At 37.5% G+C, this 19215-nt stretch overlaps 1 protein-coding gene across 5 annotated transcripts in view; it reads right to left on the bottom strand.

Annotated features, from left to right (window-relative positions):
• Positions 1–19215, bottom strand: part of MID1 (midline 1) — a 250279-nt gene that overhangs the window by 46711 nt on the left and 184353 nt on the right. For all 5 annotated transcript variants that reach the window (XM_050331813.1, XM_050331812.1, XM_050331815.1 and 2 more), the window contains one exon: positions 3097–3192. In XM_050331813.1, the coding sequence (XP_050187770.1) occupies positions 3097–3192 (96 nt within the window). The remainder of the gene's footprint in view (positions 1–3096; positions 3193–19215) is intronic.

Below are 19215 nucleotides of genomic sequence, written 5' to 3' on the forward strand. Positions count from 1 at the left end.
TATTGGGAAGGATGTATGGGAATCACTACTCTGCTGTGAAGCTGGTTGCTGAGAAGCCACTGACAGCTCACATTGTTGATGAGAAACAGTGGCTCTGTGACAACATTTGGTTTGGCTGGTAAGGATTAATTTATTAAAAACACACAGAGCCTGTTTGTTGTTCATTTTCAGAAACATCAGCTTCTGCTCCATATCAAAAGCCAAAAAATACATTCTTTTTTAAATTTTTCATGTTATACTGAATTTTTTGGCTTATGACATGACAAAGGCTTAAAAAATGTTTCTGTTGATAGCTACAAATAAATGTTAGTTAGTATAACTTTTTCAAGTTTATTTTAGTTTAATAAAATCTTGGTAACTTTAACACAGGTATAATAATTTCCTTTCCTTCCTTGTTTTTCAAAGTTCAAACTATATGTGAAACTAAAAGCTTCTTTTCTTTTTTTTTTTTTTAAACGGGTTTTAAATCCCCCCAAATTCTAAATTAACATTAAAATTTATTCAAATTACGCAAGGAAAATCAAAGTACGTAACAATAGTTTTTAATCTGTACTACCTGTGTTTTACATATTTACAAATGTTGCAGAATGTATTTTATATCGTTATCTGTAATATATTGTTGTTGGGGTAACTCTGCTACATATAAAAGAATGCAGGAGTTTGTAATATTGATCACGTGTCCAAGATGGTGATTTTAAACCTTTGCGTAACCTTTCTTCTTCCCAAAATACCTCGGTGTACCTGTGGAATGTCTGAGAGATAACTAGAAACTCATCTATTGGTTGTTAACCCTTTGTCATCATTGGTTGTTTGTAACACCTCCTGATTTCCCAGTGGTCACCTTGTGATCCCTCCAAAAGGTACTTAAGCTGTTGTCAGATCAATAAAGTTCTCTCTGCCTGCTTCCCTGCTGCCTGACTGACTGGCCCCGTGGTCCCTCTGTGGGGCCATGAGGCGCCGCGGGGTGGATGGGGGAGGGGGAAGGGAGCACCTCTCCCCCTCGGAGCAGGGGGTAAAAGGAAGCCTCCTGTTCCGGGGATCCCCGTTCCTATCCAATTCAGCGTTCGTCATATTGTATCCAAAAATGGAAAAGAAAACATTAATATAGTCATTTCCTTTCCTAATATTTACAATTTTAAATTTGCAACATTAATGTTTCAACCAATATATCGTTTACTTCATTTGGGCTCCTGGTTTGGGATGAACTTCTATCATCACAAAGAAGCAAAAAGAGTATACTGACTTCTAAAAGAATCTATCTAAGCCACAGCTTCCCTAGTGCTAGAGATATGCACATCATATTTGAAGGTTTCACAGAGCTCTGAGGAACAGAGATAACTTTAAAGTTTACTCCAACATCCCCACTTGCCAGATTTCCAGCACGGCCAAGGTCCAGGGTTTTGACTGAAGCTCATTTCTTAATATTTAGCTAATTTAAATGCTAATTAGACTAATTTGATGAATAAAACATGGTAGGAATTCATTAGCAACTTTGCTGCTATTGCTTTACGTCTACAGAGAAATTTTCTAAAACAGGACTCCAGGGACAGTAGCGCATCTGTTACTAGTTGAACAAGTTGGATTCTTTGTAACACTAAACCTTAGAGCTGGTAATATATTGCGGAACTGCAGAAAAGGTGGAGGAGCAATTTTAAATTTTGCAAATTCAGCACATCCTGGACATAAGCCACCACTGAAGAAGAGGCCTTATGCTGTCCTGAACCCATCTGCTTCATGGGGATCTATATACAGAGGAAGAAAATGTGCCTTTTCTCTGTCTCACATTACCTACTACAGTTGTTCCAGTTGTTCTGCCTGGTGCTATTGGTGCCTATACAAAGAAATTAAAACATTCACCTCATGTCTGATACTGTGGATAGACTTTAATGATTTTATTGAGCTCCATTAAATTAGTGAGGCTCCAAAGTCATGGAGCAGATACGAAAATTGGTAAGAAAGTCTCTTTGGAAGAATAGTTTGTTGATTGGCTTTGTTTGTTTGTCTGGTTTGGTGGGGTTTTTTTGTTTTGGTTTTGTTTGCTTTGCTTTTTTGGGTGAGCTTTTTTTTTCTCCTTTTTTTAATGCAGTATATGCCATTAGTGACACTTGTGGATGTGGTTTAGTGGTGAACATGGCTGTGCTGGGCTAACTCAATGATCTTAAGAGGTATTTCCCTTCCTTAGCAATTCTAAGATTTTATGATTCCCACAGTCAACAAGATACTTAAGCAGAAGCCAAATTTTCAAGATGTGACTTTGAATCTATTTAAAAACAAAAATTGCTTTTGGGCTTAATTAGGTCACTGAATTTTAGTCTGAAAAAAAAAAAGACAGAAAATAAGAAGCCCTTATGAAGAACTTCCATGGCAAAAAGTAAAAGGAAAAGTTTTGCTAAACAAGAGTCTGTTTTGGACTCTCTTCTCTTCCTGTGTCCACTCCCATGGCTGAATTACAATGTCCATAGGGACATCCAGAAAATCCCCCAGATGTTTGGGAAATATAGGTTTACGTTTCCGCATGCTGAAGATCTTCTGTGATACTCAGAGTGGAATATATAAGTGAAGCAACTCAAAGGTCTGTAAGCACCTGTCTTCTTTGGAAGATAAATATGTTCCATGTATGACTTCAGACACCATATATGTATTTAGATAGTTAATTCTGATTAAAAAAACAACAAACAACAAAACAGTGGCTAATAGAAATCTAAGTGCAGTTGTGGATCTGGGTGTACCTATTTCTTTGCCTTAATTTTCTTCCTGTAAATATTACTCTAAATCACAAAGGACCCAAAAAGATAAACCTGTTACAGATAATAGGTGATGTCCTCAAATGCAGTAATGGCAGAGGCCATATTAACACACCATAATAAAAACAGGATGAAGGAATGTAAAGGAGGTCATCTCTATTGATAATACCATTTATCAGTGAAAAAGCTTCAAGTCAGTTTGCCACTGTTTTAATTCAGTTCTGCACTTGCTGTTTGTTTGGGTTTTTTGTGTTTTGTTTGTTTGTTTGCTTTTGTTTAAACTTTTGCTCCTGAGTACTGGGAATGAATGTAATTAGGTTTATAACTATTTCAAACAGAGGTCAGTACTCACTTCTACATGCTGACAGGTCTGAATGAGTTTTGCCAGAAGAGTTTCCAGTTCAGTATTCCTCTTAATAAGGTTGGTGAGGTTACTCTCCAAATTTTGCTGTCAAAAAGAAAGGAACACATTAGCATTTCAAAGAATTTAATGTTTAGGTGAATATTTGAAAATTCTAATTACACAGGTATGAACATGAGACACTCATTTTGGGATATTCCATTACATGTTTGATTAGATTAGATGTTTTGTCTATGTAAGACAAGACAGAAGAAAAGTTCAAGATAAGAGTGAGTTCTAGAAAACAGAACTTCCAAGGACCCACTAAAAACTAGATTAAGCAATTAGTTTTAGTTAGGAGGGAAAAAACCACAAGGAAGGAGAAGAGCAGGAAGGCTAAAATATTTCCCCAAAATAAGTGGCTTACTTTGACTGAGAACATTTTTGATTCCTTATTTCCTGCTCTCAGTCTAACATCTAAATTTAAAAGTCAGATGCTAACTGAGGTCTCTGAGCATACACCCCTTTGGAACTGTACTTGTAAGGATCAGTAGACAGGTCAGAGCTTTCTTCCTGGGATTTGCAGTACTGTGGGGGGTTGATATAATTGATTTAATCCCCTAGTTCAGCAGAGTTATATTTTTTAATAAATAATTCTAAAGAAAAGCTTCCTTTCTACACAGAAGAATGAAGTATCTACTCACAGATTGTGCCCTCACTAACTGTTCTCTAGAGAGAACTTGTGGCTTGTGTCTGGATTTATCAACTGTTCATGGCTACCATAAATATCTTCAGCTCTGGGAGAACAGAGAACTTTCCAGCTAACAGATCTAAAGCTGCGTCCTGGCTCTCTGCAATTGCACATCAGATTGAGATCTAGCAACTAATGTTTCAGCCTCCCTTCTCCCCTCTGTATCCACAGAAAGGAAACCCAGCACATGAGGAGCAAGTCTGTGATGGCTGTGACCCATTTCTTGGTCTGGCTGCCTTGGGACCAGGACTTTACTGTGCACCCTGGAACTTGCAGCTACCAGCTCTTCACTTTTTACTACATATCCTGAGATAACCCCTGTTTTACACAAAATTTCAGCTTCTGGAAGCACATGGGTGTGGAAAAGTCCATGTTTTTGCATGAACTGCAAAATTTCCACAGAAATGAAAAGGTCCTGTAAATATGCTTTAAGTACATAAAAAAAGCAAGCCACTTAAAAGAGTCCTGACTCTAAGCATTAATTTATGTCAGTAACTTCAGGGTTGTATATTTAATTTTGACATACCTGGAGACTTCTAGCATGATAAGCTATTTCTTATAGTTATTCACCTATATAAGTGTGTGAGATTAGTCACTTGCTTAGTATTTCTGACAAGCTGACAGTCCCTGACTTTTAAGTGTACTTTACCCTTCAAGCAGCCCCTGGCACCAAGGAAGTATTGAACAAGAATACCAGAAGTGGGCCCTGTGCTTTTCTCCCAGCAAGGGCTGTAGTGTCTCTACAGAGCCTTCATTAATTTCAACCCTCCTCATCTTTTATCAATGGGTTTCTTTTCTTCATATGACTACTTTCCCTCCTATGTATCTATTCTATCATTTCAGTCCCTGCAGCTACCAGTAACTCATCTGACTTTTATCATCCTCCCCACAACCACCACCTCCATACACGCATTTAGAGGAGGGAAATATGTGTGTGTTTTTTTTCTTCTGCTGTTACTCCCTGCCAATTTCATGATGTTTTAAAACACCTTGTTCCTTGCCCTCCCTTTCTGCAGCCATGCAGTCTCCTTTCTCCTTCTTGCATACGTCTACAAACAAATGAAGATGGCAGTATTTCTTTGCCATTTACATTTCATGTACTTTGGCATTTACTGGGGCTGATTCTGTAAGCACCAGAGAAGCAGTCAGTTCTGTTGCATTAAGAAAAGAACAAGATTTTGATGGCTTTCCATACATGACCCTTCCGAGAAGCGTGGTGGATGTTTGAAACACTTAATTTTGGCATTTTCTTCCCAGCACAGTCATGCATATTGTGTATCACTGGCTGTAAAAGTACCTTCTACATTACATTTACTTTATAGCCCATTAAAACACAGAGTAACAAGAATGGGCATCCTTACTGAACTGTTTGAGCTGTATCTTAGATTTCCATAACCTGTACTGTGAACAATCTTAATTGCAAAGGCATGTTTGCTGTGCTGTCAGATGTTCCTTTGTAGAGTTGAGACTCATGCAAAGTCAAAATACCATATACAGTTACAGTATCAGATAACATTTGTCTTTAAAAACCAGTTCCTTAAGATGATCCAAATGTGCAAATAGTCTTGAAATGTTATTTATATAACTTCTTAATATTATATGTTAATTTTGTACAGTTATGGAACATTGCAGTGATTTTAGATAACTGAAAATTAGTGATTTTCAACTAAGGCCATTAATACATGAAGATTCAGTATTTTGCTCTGAAAGAGAAATGTTTTGACCCACAGATTATATACAGATTATTATATTCAGGATATTATCAAATCCTGGATATAATAATCTATATTCCTGGATACATATCCTGGATAAAGAACAAAATCTTAGAATAAGTTTCCTATCCAGTGAATACAAACATAAAACCATAAATATTATTATGGCTTCTCACAGTCTCTTGATATCCTCTGCATTTCCTGACTATGAAAATGGAAGGTAACTATAACAAGTGAGTAGCCTTAGAAAAAACAGAGTTCCCATGCTCTAGCTCCTTGAACTATGTCATTTTCAATCTGGAAAGCCTGGAATTTTGTTTCCATGCAAGGGATTGGGTTTTTTTAAGTCAAGAATGATCAGAATTTTGTTAAACTTCTGTTAAGAACATCAGTTTATATTAATGCTTTACAAGACAACAAGAACCTGGTGGCTCCTTTCTGAAATTAATTAATCTTTCCAGTTTCACTAGGCCAGGACTGAATGGCAGCTCTTAAAAGTGGCCTGACTTGAAAGTCTTAAAGGTCATTAAACATGATCAATGCTTGCAGTATGTTTACCCAGATTTTCTCTTGTCAGTATCTTCCTCTAGTACCATCCCCTATTTTATTCCCATACAGACCATGGTACCACTTTGGCTACCACTTGACAGTAGGTACCAGAAGCAGAATTTGAGCTCTGCCCTTTCTCTTTACTCCACATAGGGGAACACAGAAAAAGCCTGAACATTAAAATTTCAGAATGAGAAGTTTGCTCACAGACTTTCTAAAGTGCTGCAACCTCATTTCACATCCACACCTGGAACTTCCTTGGTTGTGTAAAACCACAATACCAGATTTGGAGCTCTGGCCATCTTGTAAAATTGATCCAATTGATGTAGGCCAGAATTCCTGAGAGGGTGAATTGTAACCAGGTTTTAAGTCTGAAGAAAGTGTACTCTCACACTATGATGCATATATGTGAAAATCCGTAGCAGATAACCTTATTTAAAATATCTTCCTTCTTCCCACCTAATCTACTGCTGTTCTATTAGGTGAACCAAATTACAATTGTATTTCCAGAAATGTTCTAGGTAAACCATAATTTCCTAAACATTTGCACCTGCCTTTCCTTATCTTTTTTTTTTTTTTGTCAGTTGCTAATTTTCATTGTTATCTATTAAAAACTGATCTTAGAAACACGAGGGTTGTTGTTATTTAAAGAAGCACAATAGTTGCTATGCATTTGCTCTGTGGAATAGCTTCAGGCATGTTAACTCAGTAAAGGCAAACTGCTCTCAAAAAGCAAAAGCAAGGCTGAATGTTTCCTGACTTACCAATGCAGAGCTAGTTCAGGATCTTGACATTCCATGCATGCTTTGGAACCGTTTTTACAACATCCAGTGTAAAGTTAAAAGAATGCTTACTGTCCATTTAGCATGGTCTGACAACTATACAACACAAATATTCCTATAATCTTGGGAAAAATCTGAGTAGATGAAATCACAGACATGTAATTGAAAAGGACAGTTAAGGATAGTGTTTCATTTTGACTCTGCATGCCTATAAAATGATATGATCCAGGGACTAGGGTTTAAGTTGGAAAAATTAATGCCAAAAATTAAGAGGAAGGCAACCCAGGACTGATCACATTTTTAAGCGGCTGTCTAGCTCACACTGAAATCATGATCATGTTGCAGTAATGATTGCGTGAGGCTTGTGCCCTGATTGAATTGGGAGGTCAGACTAGATGATCATAGTGGTCTCTTCTGGCCTTTAAATCTATCAGTCTATGAAAACCAAATGTGAACCCATGCCCTTTGCCAAATTAACAGTCTCACGCAAAGCATTGCTTGTCTAAAATTGGAAGGTAGCACAAACAGATAGTTCTAAGCTACTATATGGGTTGGAAATACTGTCAAAATAAATTAATGTAAGATTCTAAAGAAGAAAAATGCTGAGTTGTGTGCTCCTGCCTTACGTCACAGCAGATAAAACAGTAACATCACGAAGATCGTCTTCTCAGAAGCATTTTTCTGCTCCATAAAACTGTCTATTCAAAAGGCCACAAAATAAAACATAGCTATCAGCTACAATGAGATTTTAAATTCCATTTGAAGTAAAGCAACTGTATTTTTCAGATTAAAAATATTATTATTCCTGCCATTGGTAAATGTAAGTACTCATTTGAATTTTCTGCTCACTGCTTACTGGAAAGATGTGAGAACTGGTCCACTGAAACTGCAGCATATGTTAAGACTTACACACTGTAGGATAGTATATGTAACAACAGCCTTGATCACCATTTACATCGAATCCACCATGATCAAAGCTCTTCAGCAGCAAACACTGACTGCAGTTTGCATTTTACTTGACCGGGTCTAAAACTGACCAGAGTAAAGCGTATTTTGAGACTACCTCCTGGTTTAAAGAAGCAAACAACTTTGCATACTGGAAATTAAATTTAGTAATAATATAGGTTTCTTGAGCACCACACCACCTTCCCATCACCTCTTTACAAACGGTCAAATTTAAACAGTTTATATATTTTCCTATTCAGTTGGTTAAAGTGTATAAACAAAACCCACACAGTAACACTGCAGGAAAACAGAGATGTGAAATAAAACACCATAAAGCAGAAGTGTAATTACATCCTAACTTACTCATGCTAGCAAGGTAATCAGATTGGTGTTGATATGGCAGATCAGTCTTTAGTATAGGCAGGCTGGCTAGAGATCATAAATATATCCCCGTCACTAACACAGTCCATTCAACCACATCTTCACTGAGACTGTTTTTCCTTCTAGTTTGAAGGCTTTATGCTTGCATGAAGGCTTTATGCTTGCATGTGCTTCAGTTACATTTCCACCTCGTCGTGTTGACAAATCCCATGAACTAGTCCTGTTGCCCTCAGGACTTGTGTCTAACCTATTAAAAAAGTTGCCAATCAAATCCAGAATAACTGCCAAAATATCAAACATGGTTTTCAGCCAGGTTACGGGTGTATGTGAGTTTAATGTTTCCTTTGGTGTTCTTTATTTAAATGGGTATGCCAGGTGCATGTGGAAAAACCTGAGCTAATTTTTATTCTATGTAATTGTCCTGAAACAGGTGCTTACTCTTCTGCAAGATACATGTGATTGAAATACATGTATTTCTCCAGCCATGAAATGGTAACATTCACAGTTGATAGGAATGATTGACCTTAACTCTCAGATGTGTAGAACTTGACAACTGCACTCCATATTTCTATGTGTAAAGAAATAACAACTATGGTGTTACACTCCTGGGGACTAAGATATTTATCTCAAGTGATTATAGTACATCACAAGAAAAGACCCATGAGATACTAAATTGTTAATTAATTGTCCAGGACTATTTTTATTAAAAGTGCAATGAAAATATCTGCATTTGAAGCTACTATGACTTCAATGATGTTAACTAAGTTGTGTCTATTTTTATGTTTCATAGGAATGTCACTTATTTTTTTATTAACCTCTATTTAATACGGGACACTGTGGAAACTAAAGAAAATCCAAGCATTTCACATTCTTGACCACATAAAATCTGAGAAGGCAATATTTTAGGAAAAACCTCCAGCTGCATTCTTGTGTCTCTGGAAAGCCATGCCCTCAAATATACCAATGGTGCTTGTCACTTGCAGCCACAACTCTGCCCTTTGATTTAACTATACTCATCAGTCTTGTGAGTTGCTCTTTAGCCTTCCTTCACTGTTCTTCTCTCCTCCTTGGAGCACAAGAGAAATTTCATAACTGAGGCCTTTGAGGAAAAAGAACGGGACAAGAGATATACATATAGTACACTACAGTAAAAGTTTTCCACTGATGTGTACTATAAGGCTTCAGAAAGAAACAATATATATTCTTAAAAACTATTCTACCCATAATAGGTACCATGATTACCAAGAACACAGGCCAACTGAAACTTAAACTGCTTAGTTATTTTCATTGTTGTAGTGGAAGGACATACAGAAATGAAATGAAAATAACACTTTCTTTTAAACAGGTCATTCAAATGTTATAAGAACTTTGTTCCAGTTTAGAAAGTGAAAAACTGACTATGTAGGACAAGATTTTTTTTAGAGATTTCCACATCAATTAAGCTATTAGAAGGTATTCAAACCTTAACTTGGCTGGGATACAGGGGATTGTTTCAGTCATATTTTTAATCAGAGAACGACCAGAGTAATAATCAGGAATCAAGGATCAAGAAAGAATATGTTTTGCATCTGACCAAATTAAAAGCCAAAATGCATCTTGGGCTGATAAGTGAGTTAATAAAGATTTGCAAAAGTGTAGATACACAAGAGGTCAAATATATTTGATTTTTTTCCCCTTCAATGCAGGAGTCAAACTGGAAGTTGAAATGTTAAAGGAACACAACAAATACCAGACACCCTGCATTTAAAGCATGTCATTAAAGACTTATTGTGGAGAGCTACAGAGTTTATAAGCTCCTGTTGTTCCCCGTGGACTAATCCAGTGCAATGAAGGGGGTTAAGGAGAACTTGAACTATTGCACAGCAGTCCTGCAGCATCCTACGTCTAATTCCAACCTCCCAGGACATGGAATATACTTAAAGCCAGGAATTCAACATGAGCTCCTGCTCATGAGATGCATACTGTAACCTTGCACAAGCAAGATCTGGGAAGTATTCATTCCAAAAACTGAAATTCTGTGTTTTTCACAAAGCTAATGACAGATATCTATATGAAAAGAAGGCAAAAAGATTATCTAAAGAACCACAATTTATGCAGTGTTATTGAAATTCTGGTTTCTACAGATGTCTGCCTAAATATTTCTGAAAGTTTGTATTTATTTAAGAGGTTTTATTGTGGAAAAAAATCTGGTTTTAATCAGTCAGTACACATTACTGCATTTTGTGGTTGAAAAATTCTACCTTATCTAAGCAGATATGTGTAAAAACAATTCAGTATTATGCAAAACTGGCAGATTAGAAAGGACAGCTAGATGGGTAAGGAGTAGAGAAGGTGATTTGGTCTGTATAAGGTAACAGACTGGTGGAGCTGCCACAAACCCAATTCAGTTCTTTCTGCTGGCCTGTAATAAAGCTGACACTTGAGGGCAGCTGCACCCATCTGCATTTATGTTTCTCAGCATAGCAAACAGACCTCTGTAGCTTGCTCTCCTGAGGATATTAACTGTCCATCCAGAGAATGAAGGTGTGAGCCCCTCTCCTGTGCAGTTCCACTACAGGTAGGAAACAGGTGCATCTGTGAACACAGTGTATTCCCAGCTGTTGCCCTGGTGGTGTATTAGGAGCTGTACAGGCACCACCAGTAAGCCCAAGTGAAGCCAGAGAACAGCAACTCTTTTGGAAAATGCTGATGCCACTGTCCAATGGCATGGTTCATGAAGCAAGTGTCAACCACCAGTCAACCACAAACCCCAACTCTGACACAGGGGAAATTATACGAAGCCAAGCACTGCTTACAATTACATTTTATGGGGCATTGTTTTTTGTGTTTATAAACTCTCCAAAATTTTGCCAAGAAGCACACCATGAGCTAATTCTTCCACTCTGGAGCACTCTGGTTTTGCATCACTGAAGTCACCACTGAAGTGGCTCTGCCTTATTCTTGCAGTGAACAGGCTCCAGCTGGGAGGAGTTATCTTAAAAAAGTTGGCATCTGTCCAGTTTAGTGCTCATTCTGTCACATGGTCACTGCCTTGCTGCCCATGGTTAGAGCTTGGTCTAGGCAGAAGTGGGAATCTGCCCGTGTTTTCTTCTCCTCATTTGCTCCATTTCCTATTCAGTAAACTAAACTCATCTCCTAGACTGAGTAAATGCCCTGAAATAAGTTTGTTATGGGGAACTTGACTTCCCCGCAGTCTTCAAGTTTAGATACAAGTTTAAGTATTTTTTGGAAAAGAAGGCTTAAACATTCATCTAAAATACTTGTCAACCTGACCTGATAATATAATTTATCAATATTTTCCTGTACAAAACTTTTGAGCAAGGATTAGATCTCACATTAAGGAGTTACTAAAATAATCAACCTTGACTCAGATTCCAGCTACAGAGCTGGTATTATATTTCAACTTTGACTTTATAAGTTCCTATGGAAAAAACAGATAATGTTAAATAATCTTCATATAATTACATATTTAGGGATTTATTAAAACAATGTGATGGTGGTGAGCTGAGCTTAAACTAAATAGTGAGTATAAATTGCAAGGTACAGATCATTATTTGGAAGCAGATTTTATTTCATATTTCTGTCATAGTTAGGTGAAGTTTCTGTTCTGACCTGCCAATATTTCACCAGAGATAACTCAAGATTTCAAATTCACTAACAGCAACAAAAAAAAAAGAAACCAAACCAAACCTAAAAGAGACAAAACCCAAACCAAAATAACAACAAACTCCCCACAAATTTTAGCTCGAATACTAAAAGGTCTGAGTATACTTTAAATACTGATACACTGGAAAATGAACCATTACTAGTACAGGACTTCATTTTTGTCTTGTATTTTGCAACTGATAAATGAAAAAAAAGCATACCGAGAAGATAGTCATCAGTCAGAAGTACCATCCTCTCCCATTTAATGTAAAACACTAAAAGCTTTTCCTTCCCTTACCTCAGCAGTGTATCCAACTCCATTCCCAGACATCCTAAACTCCCTCACTACTCTTACTTACAGAACGTGTTCATAATTTGCCCCTTTTTTTTCTAGTTATGCTGACCTGTTCAGCTGCTGCTACAACGTGCCCTTACTTCCTGCTAGATTTTGTGAACCTGAGTTGAACTCAGTTGCTGGCTCTTGCTTTGCTAGCAGTGCATGGTGCCAAGATTTTCTGTGAGGAAGGTCTAAAGCAACTTAGATGCTCAATAAAATGCTCAGGGATGTATGCTACAGCCAGAGGAGCACCCAGAGAAATAACTTCTGTCCTTCCCCTGCTAAGACACTATTTTTCAGTCCCTACTGGAGTGCACATTCACAAAGACTAAAATGCAAATAGTCAATTCAATGACACATTATTTTTTAACAGCCCTCGACAATCTATTTGCAATAATTGAAAAAAACAACAAGCAAAAGTAAACAGCCCATGTGGAAGTCACGGTACACTTGGGTATTTCACTTATTTCAACACTGCAGATGATCACAGATGTGCTTTATTTTACTCATATGAACTAATCAATCAGTATGAACTAACAAGTTGTTCATGTGAGTATGAACAACTGCATGAGAATACTTTTAAGTAGTGAATTTTAGCTCAGGAAAGCATGATTGCATGCGTTTTTTATTTTTACTATGTTCCTATGATATTAAATCACTTGCAGCACACCAAACAATAAACATAAAACACTTCATCAATAGTTGAGATCATCAATAGCTGAGGTCTCATACATACCAAACATTATTTTCTTTTTTTTTAATTTCTGATTACACACAGTTTGAAAGGTAAAACTGGTATAAAACTTCTGTCAGTTAGGAATCAGTGGACTGTGACAAAATGTTCCTAGTATCACCACAGATTTCTGGTCTCACAAGACATTTAAAATATACATTAAAATATAAAAATTCTGCTGTAGTTTGCAAGATGATAGATCACATTGTATGAAATCAAAGGACATTTTTGGGAAAAAAGTGCAAATAGAAGTCCAGATACGTGCATTGTTAAAGCACAGGCTTATCTATCCCTGGTTGGGCACATAGACCTGGGAACAAGAGGCTGGAGTGCAGTGTTGCAGAAAGGGACCTGGGGTCCTGGTTGCTGACAAGTTAAATATGAATCAGCAGTGCCCTGGCAGCCAGGAGGGCCAAGCCTGTCCTGGGAGGCATCAGGCAAAGCATCACCAGCTGGTCAAGGGAGGGGATTGTCCTGCTCTACTCTGCACTGGTGTGGCCTCACCTTGAATATTGTGTGCAGTTTTGGGCACAGTCATATAAGGAAGATATTAAGCTATTGGAGAGTGTCCAAAGGAGGGCAGCAGAGATGGTGAAGGGCCTTGAGGGGAAGCCGTGTAAGAAGCAGCTGAGGGAACTTGGTTTGTTCAACCTCAAGAAGAGAAAGCTGAGGGGAGATCTCATTGCAGTTACAACTTCTGAGTGAGGGGAAGAGGAGGGGCAAGCACTGTTCTCTTCTCTGTGGTGACCATTGATAGGACCAAGGGAATGGCCTGAAGTTGTGCCAGGGGAGGTTTAGGCTGGATATTAGAAACAGTTTCTTCACCCAGAGGGTGGTTGGGCACTGGAACAGGCTCCCTCAGGAAGTGGTCACAGCACCAAGCCTGACAGAGTTCAATAAGTGTTTGGACAATGCTCTCAGGCACCTAGTGTGACTCTTGGGATGTCCTGCACAGGACATCGAGTTGGCCTCAATGATCCTGATGGGTCCCTTCCAACTCAGCATATTCTGTGATTATATGATCTTCTAAAGATTTACAAAGAATCTAAGATCCTTTCATCTTATCTAGTCCAGCATATCTAAACTAAGGATGCAGAATTGAGCTCATCTATACAGCCTGCTGATCATCACATCAGGTGAACTAACAGTAGCAAAATGTAGAATCAGCCTACCTGAGCCATCTCATATATCTTTGCCTACTTTTCTGTAGCCATTAAATATGACAGGCATTCAGGTAATAAAAAATAAATGACCTCACATTTTGGTGAAAAGACTAGCAATTTAGATAGATGTGCAAATCCAATTATTCCTGGAGAAAGAGAGAGAGAGATCTTAACATTTCATTTGACAGATTTACATAATGGGATCAATTTATACGGACTTCCTCCAGACAAATTATTAATTTGATTTATGACAGCCTTTGAAGTTTTCGTTACTATCAAGGCTAGCAAACTTTTTCTGCTGAAAACATGAGACAATGCTGATTATATAAGCACGTTTTTCATGGCACTTTGGAAAGATAAAAAACTTTAAAGAATATGGAAGTCTTAATTTGAGGGCTTCAATTAATTCAGTTTGATTTTGATCTCATACAAAGTTTTCTTTGGAGAAAAGACACGGACTTGATTTATCCAGTGCATTACTTTGGGTCTGAATTTTCTATATTGTTTCTGAGAGCTGGACCTAAAGACTTTGTGAGAAATACCTTCTCTTTTGCCATATAAAACACACACCAAGAAGCATGCATTTACTTAGGTACTCATACATGCTCTGTAATATGAAAAAAATTGAGTTATGCAATGTGCAAGTGGTGGAGAGAGGGAACACTGAGTATTCTCTGGTGTTTCTGTGCATGGTCAACAATAGCATTTTGAGGCCCACACTATGCTGATTGAGTCCTGACTTCATACAAAGCAGCTTTTAAAACACCCCATGAATATTTAGCTCCTTAATTTCCTTTTTGTTTTCATTGACTGAAGAGTTAGATCCCTTCTCCCCACAGAAGTAAAGACTCAGGGGGCCTCATCACAGTTTTCCTGTACTTAAATGGCACCTACAAAGCATAGCATCTCTTCACAAGCAGCCACATGCAGCAGGCAATGAGCAACGGGTACAAGTTGCACCGTGAGATGTTTCACCTCAATGTAAGAGAGACATTTTTTACAGTGGAAACTTTCATTTACTATAGGATTCTCCCCAGGGACGTGGGAGAGACCTAATCACTGGGGTTCTTCAAGATGCAATTGGACAGATAGTGTACATAACTTCATCTAGGCTCCCTTCTACATGCAAGGTTGAAACAGATCATCATTCAAGGTCCCTTCCAAACTGTAGGGTTCTATGGTTGATGATTTATTAACCATTTCTATTAGTTAAAGGGCTGCACCTATAGCTGAATTATTCTTTCAAGTATGGCTCTGTGTACATGCGTGTGTGCATGGGTGCACAAGCACATTGGTGAGTTTTAGCAAATTTTAGCATTTTAGCAAATACTCCAGTCAAACCAACCTACAGGTTAGCTTGGCCTCTTATTCTAGCTCACTGAGCTCCATGGCTGTATTTTGAGTTGATTTGCCCAGTTTGAGACTATTTCAATTATGCAACTCCTTCCTGACTTTGAACACTAGAGAGTCATAAACAGTCAAAAGTGAGTTATGTACAGGAGAGGAGAACTGAAATCCCTCTAATTCCTACTGACCTGGCCCACTCTTTCCTGTATCTCCAGAAGTCTGGAAGGTAAATCCTAGCAACAGTCGTCAACCCTCAGGATGTCAGGCTCTGCAAGACTGAGGGCCTTCTATTCCTCAGTTCTGCACACGAGCCTGTTTGCCCTGTGCATACACATGCAACTCTCTGAGATGGCCAAGACAGTAATCGTGCAAATAGCTGAGGAGGTGCCAGGAGAACTACACCATATATTGCCTGTGCAACTATGTTGAGAGAGTACATGTTTTCCAAATTGTTCTTACATTGTGACAGGAAAAGCAAGTTGGTTTTGGTAAACCTTTCACTTCGTTGTAACTGTTCATGCAAGAGATGGGAATTACATTTTGGAAGTTGCATATTATAGATAATATTGAATATTGAAATGACAGCTGCATTAACTTTGATTTTTTATTTTGTTTCTGCCAGAGTGGTTTCTACTGCACACACAGTGTAAAACTAGCTTTTATTCAGGATTTTTTAATTAATAAGGAACTTATTTTACTTTATAATTCAGTATCTCAGGGGTTTTTTGTTTTTCTAGTAATGCATTTGTTCCCAAAGCTAACAGCAACTCAAATCTTCCAATGTCTTTGTTTCCATAGTAACCACCTTATTTTGACTGAAAGAAACAAATGACACATCAAATATGAGGCCTTAAAACGCTTTTAATTACTCATTCAAATAATTTAAAAAATTGATAAAAGCAATTTTCTTAATAGAGATAAAACAGTAATAATGCATACTTTGTACTTTCCCTATATGAATTTAAATTACTTTTACAAGAGAAAAACTTTATGATCCTTCTTTTACAGATTATTCAGTTTCCCTAAGATAAAATGCCTTTAGTAAAAAATGCATTGAAGGCTACACTAGTTTTTCTACTGAGTTAATGGGCTTTAAAAGAGATTCATCAGAAGCCAGTAAAGTTAAGAAGATCCCTCCCACCATGGATAACATGTTCTGATAACATATATTTGTTCAGGCAAGTTATCTGGGCGCTCAAAATAATGATTATTACTTTGTTGTCAGAGTGGTATCAATTATTTCTCAAACAACATATACATGATTACTGATGACAGCAAAAGCAATGCCTCAAAGAACCCTAGGTTTGGCATAACACAGGCACGTTGCCCTTGCCACAGTCCAGTGATCAAAATGAAATCTTACAGGATCAACATTCCCAATTCCGACTTTTAAAACTAGCACCTCAGAAACATTTTACAAAAAAATTATCTTGCTGCTGAATGTAATTTTGGAACTGTATGTCTGAAAAAAAGAGATTTCAGTACATCCTGATGGGTTTGTCCAGACCTTTAAGGTTGTCCACTCCCATTACTAAACATGTGCTGTGGTATGTCTCCAGTGCATGACACTAGCTCCTGGGTGCTGTTCAAAGTAAACAGAAGTCTGGTTTGTTTCATCTGGCAAAGTTCCCTAGAGGTAACCTCAGAAATGTCTTAGGTACAAATGACATTTGTACATTAAAAATGCTTCTGTGACTCAGGGTCAAACAACAAGCACAAAAAATCAAATGTGAACGAAAGAAAAGAGAATCACAGTAAAAGCAATAGATTTAATAGCACAACTTGTTGATTTTCTTTAAGGAAACACTGTATTTGGAGATACAACGTTAACCCTGACAATTGCAGAAAAGGCCCCACAGATCCTGTGGACAATGAGCTGATCATGCGGTCTCACAGCAAAAGTGGCTGTTGTCACCTTGTAAGTGTTCAAACGCTGAAGAGGTTGCCCAAAAAGGTTGCTCAAAGGGACTGTGGGGTTCTATCTTTGAAGATAGTCAAAATAGTTAGTCCCTAAGCAACTTGCCCTCGTTGTGCAAGGGGCTGACTAGATACTTCCAGAGATGTCTTCCAAACTAAATTATTCAGTAATTCTGTAATTAAAATGCTTACCTCCATACATCATAAATTTTACTAAGATTGTGAAAATCTGTAGGTAAATAGTTGAACCTTAAATAACTTCTATATAAAGAACTTAATGAAGTACATTTTTAGAAGCTTTCTTATACACCACTTTTTCTTTCAGCAGAGCTATGAGACCCAGAACATCCCAATGTGAAGTAAGCTAATGTGCTTTTCATAAAAGTACATGGAACGATTAAATACCTATGAATTGAAGACTTTGTATATGTTTTCAAGGAGACATATTTTGGCAAAATCACCTTTAAGGATTTTGATAACCCTATTAATTTTATCATATATGACTAATATGCCCATCATAATAGTACGTCAACTTTTTGTACATATGACTGCACTATTTAAAGTATGTTGTAAACCATAAGTGAATAATATTGCTACATAGCCTTTTCTATTGACTTCTTTTAATCTATTCTTTGAATTCTTACCTTCTGCACAATATCAAGTTCGAGTGAATAAAATTTCTGAGTAACGTACAGTTAGAGAAACATCACACCTTTCCTGCTTCACCTGGAATCTTTGACAAAGAACAAGATTGCAGTTTATTAAGGGATGTTTTCTGTTTTCAGTGCAATTGCAAGAGACAGTAAATAAAACCGAACAGGGATCCCAAGGCATCTTCAGCCTTTACTATTTCATGTAGTCTACTGAATAGAGAAATCTGATTTATTTTCCTTTCAGCATTGGCTGGGCACTCCAAGCAAGGGTGGAAAAATTGCCACCCTTTTTTTCAGGTCTTAGTCTGCCAGCACGTGGCATCAGATAGTTGTGGTTTAGTGCTCCTGGGCTGTGCTAACAGGCATGGAAGATTCAAAATGCTTTAAATTAAAAACCCATCAATGGAGAGAACAGATTCAGACCTGCTTTTAACTGCTTTTACATTTGCTTCCTTGATGTGAAAGCTGTAGGGCAAAAGGAAGAAAAAGCCTTAAAATGTGTATGGATTGCTTCACGTAGAAATACAAATGAAACTAACAGAATTTACTCCTATACAGTTATAGAAAACTGTAAAGAGAGAACCACCTAAATGAATTACATATCCTTATGTAAAACTTCTGCCTACTTCTCAGTTTTACCATAATAGCCTGGCTGTTCTGTTTTTCTCTGTTCCATTAAATATTGCCCCTTTTTTTCAGTCAAAAATGTTACTTAGATGAAGTGAAATCCTTAAATCTTTTGAGGCTATGCAGTATGGGTCTCCTAATTAGGACACCTATAGAAATACAATTTAAAAAAAGACTGGAGAAAGGGGGAAGAATAGTATGTAATACTTTGTACTGAAATAACGTCCCAATTAAATAAAAATGCAAGCTAAAAATTTCATGCTCTTCGTTCTTCCCTAGAGGTCTTGCATAAGGCTATTCTGCATCAGAGCTGTAATTAGTCATTTTGATACTAACAATGGAGTTTATAATTTCACACCAGGCTGATCATCACTTGAAACCATTCCTTTCAGCTCAGTACATCCCCTGTTAATTGGAATGTTTTGCTAGTGGTGTGTTGCCATTAAGATACAGTCATGTCATTATGGCCATTAGGCTCAACCTCTTCTCTTGAATACAACCTGGGAAACAGCCATCCGGAATACATGCCTATGGATAGCTGAATTCAGATATACTAATGGTCCACTGAGAGTTTTAGGTGAGATAAAAG

This window comes from Myiozetetes cayanensis, unplaced genomic scaffold (assembly GCF_022539395.1).
Source record: "Myiozetetes cayanensis isolate MyiCay16 unplaced genomic scaffold, myiCay2020 scf5-8, whole genome shotgun sequence".
Classification (NCBI taxonomy): Eukaryota; Metazoa; Chordata; class Aves; order Passeriformes; family Tyrannidae; genus Myiozetetes; species Myiozetetes cayanensis.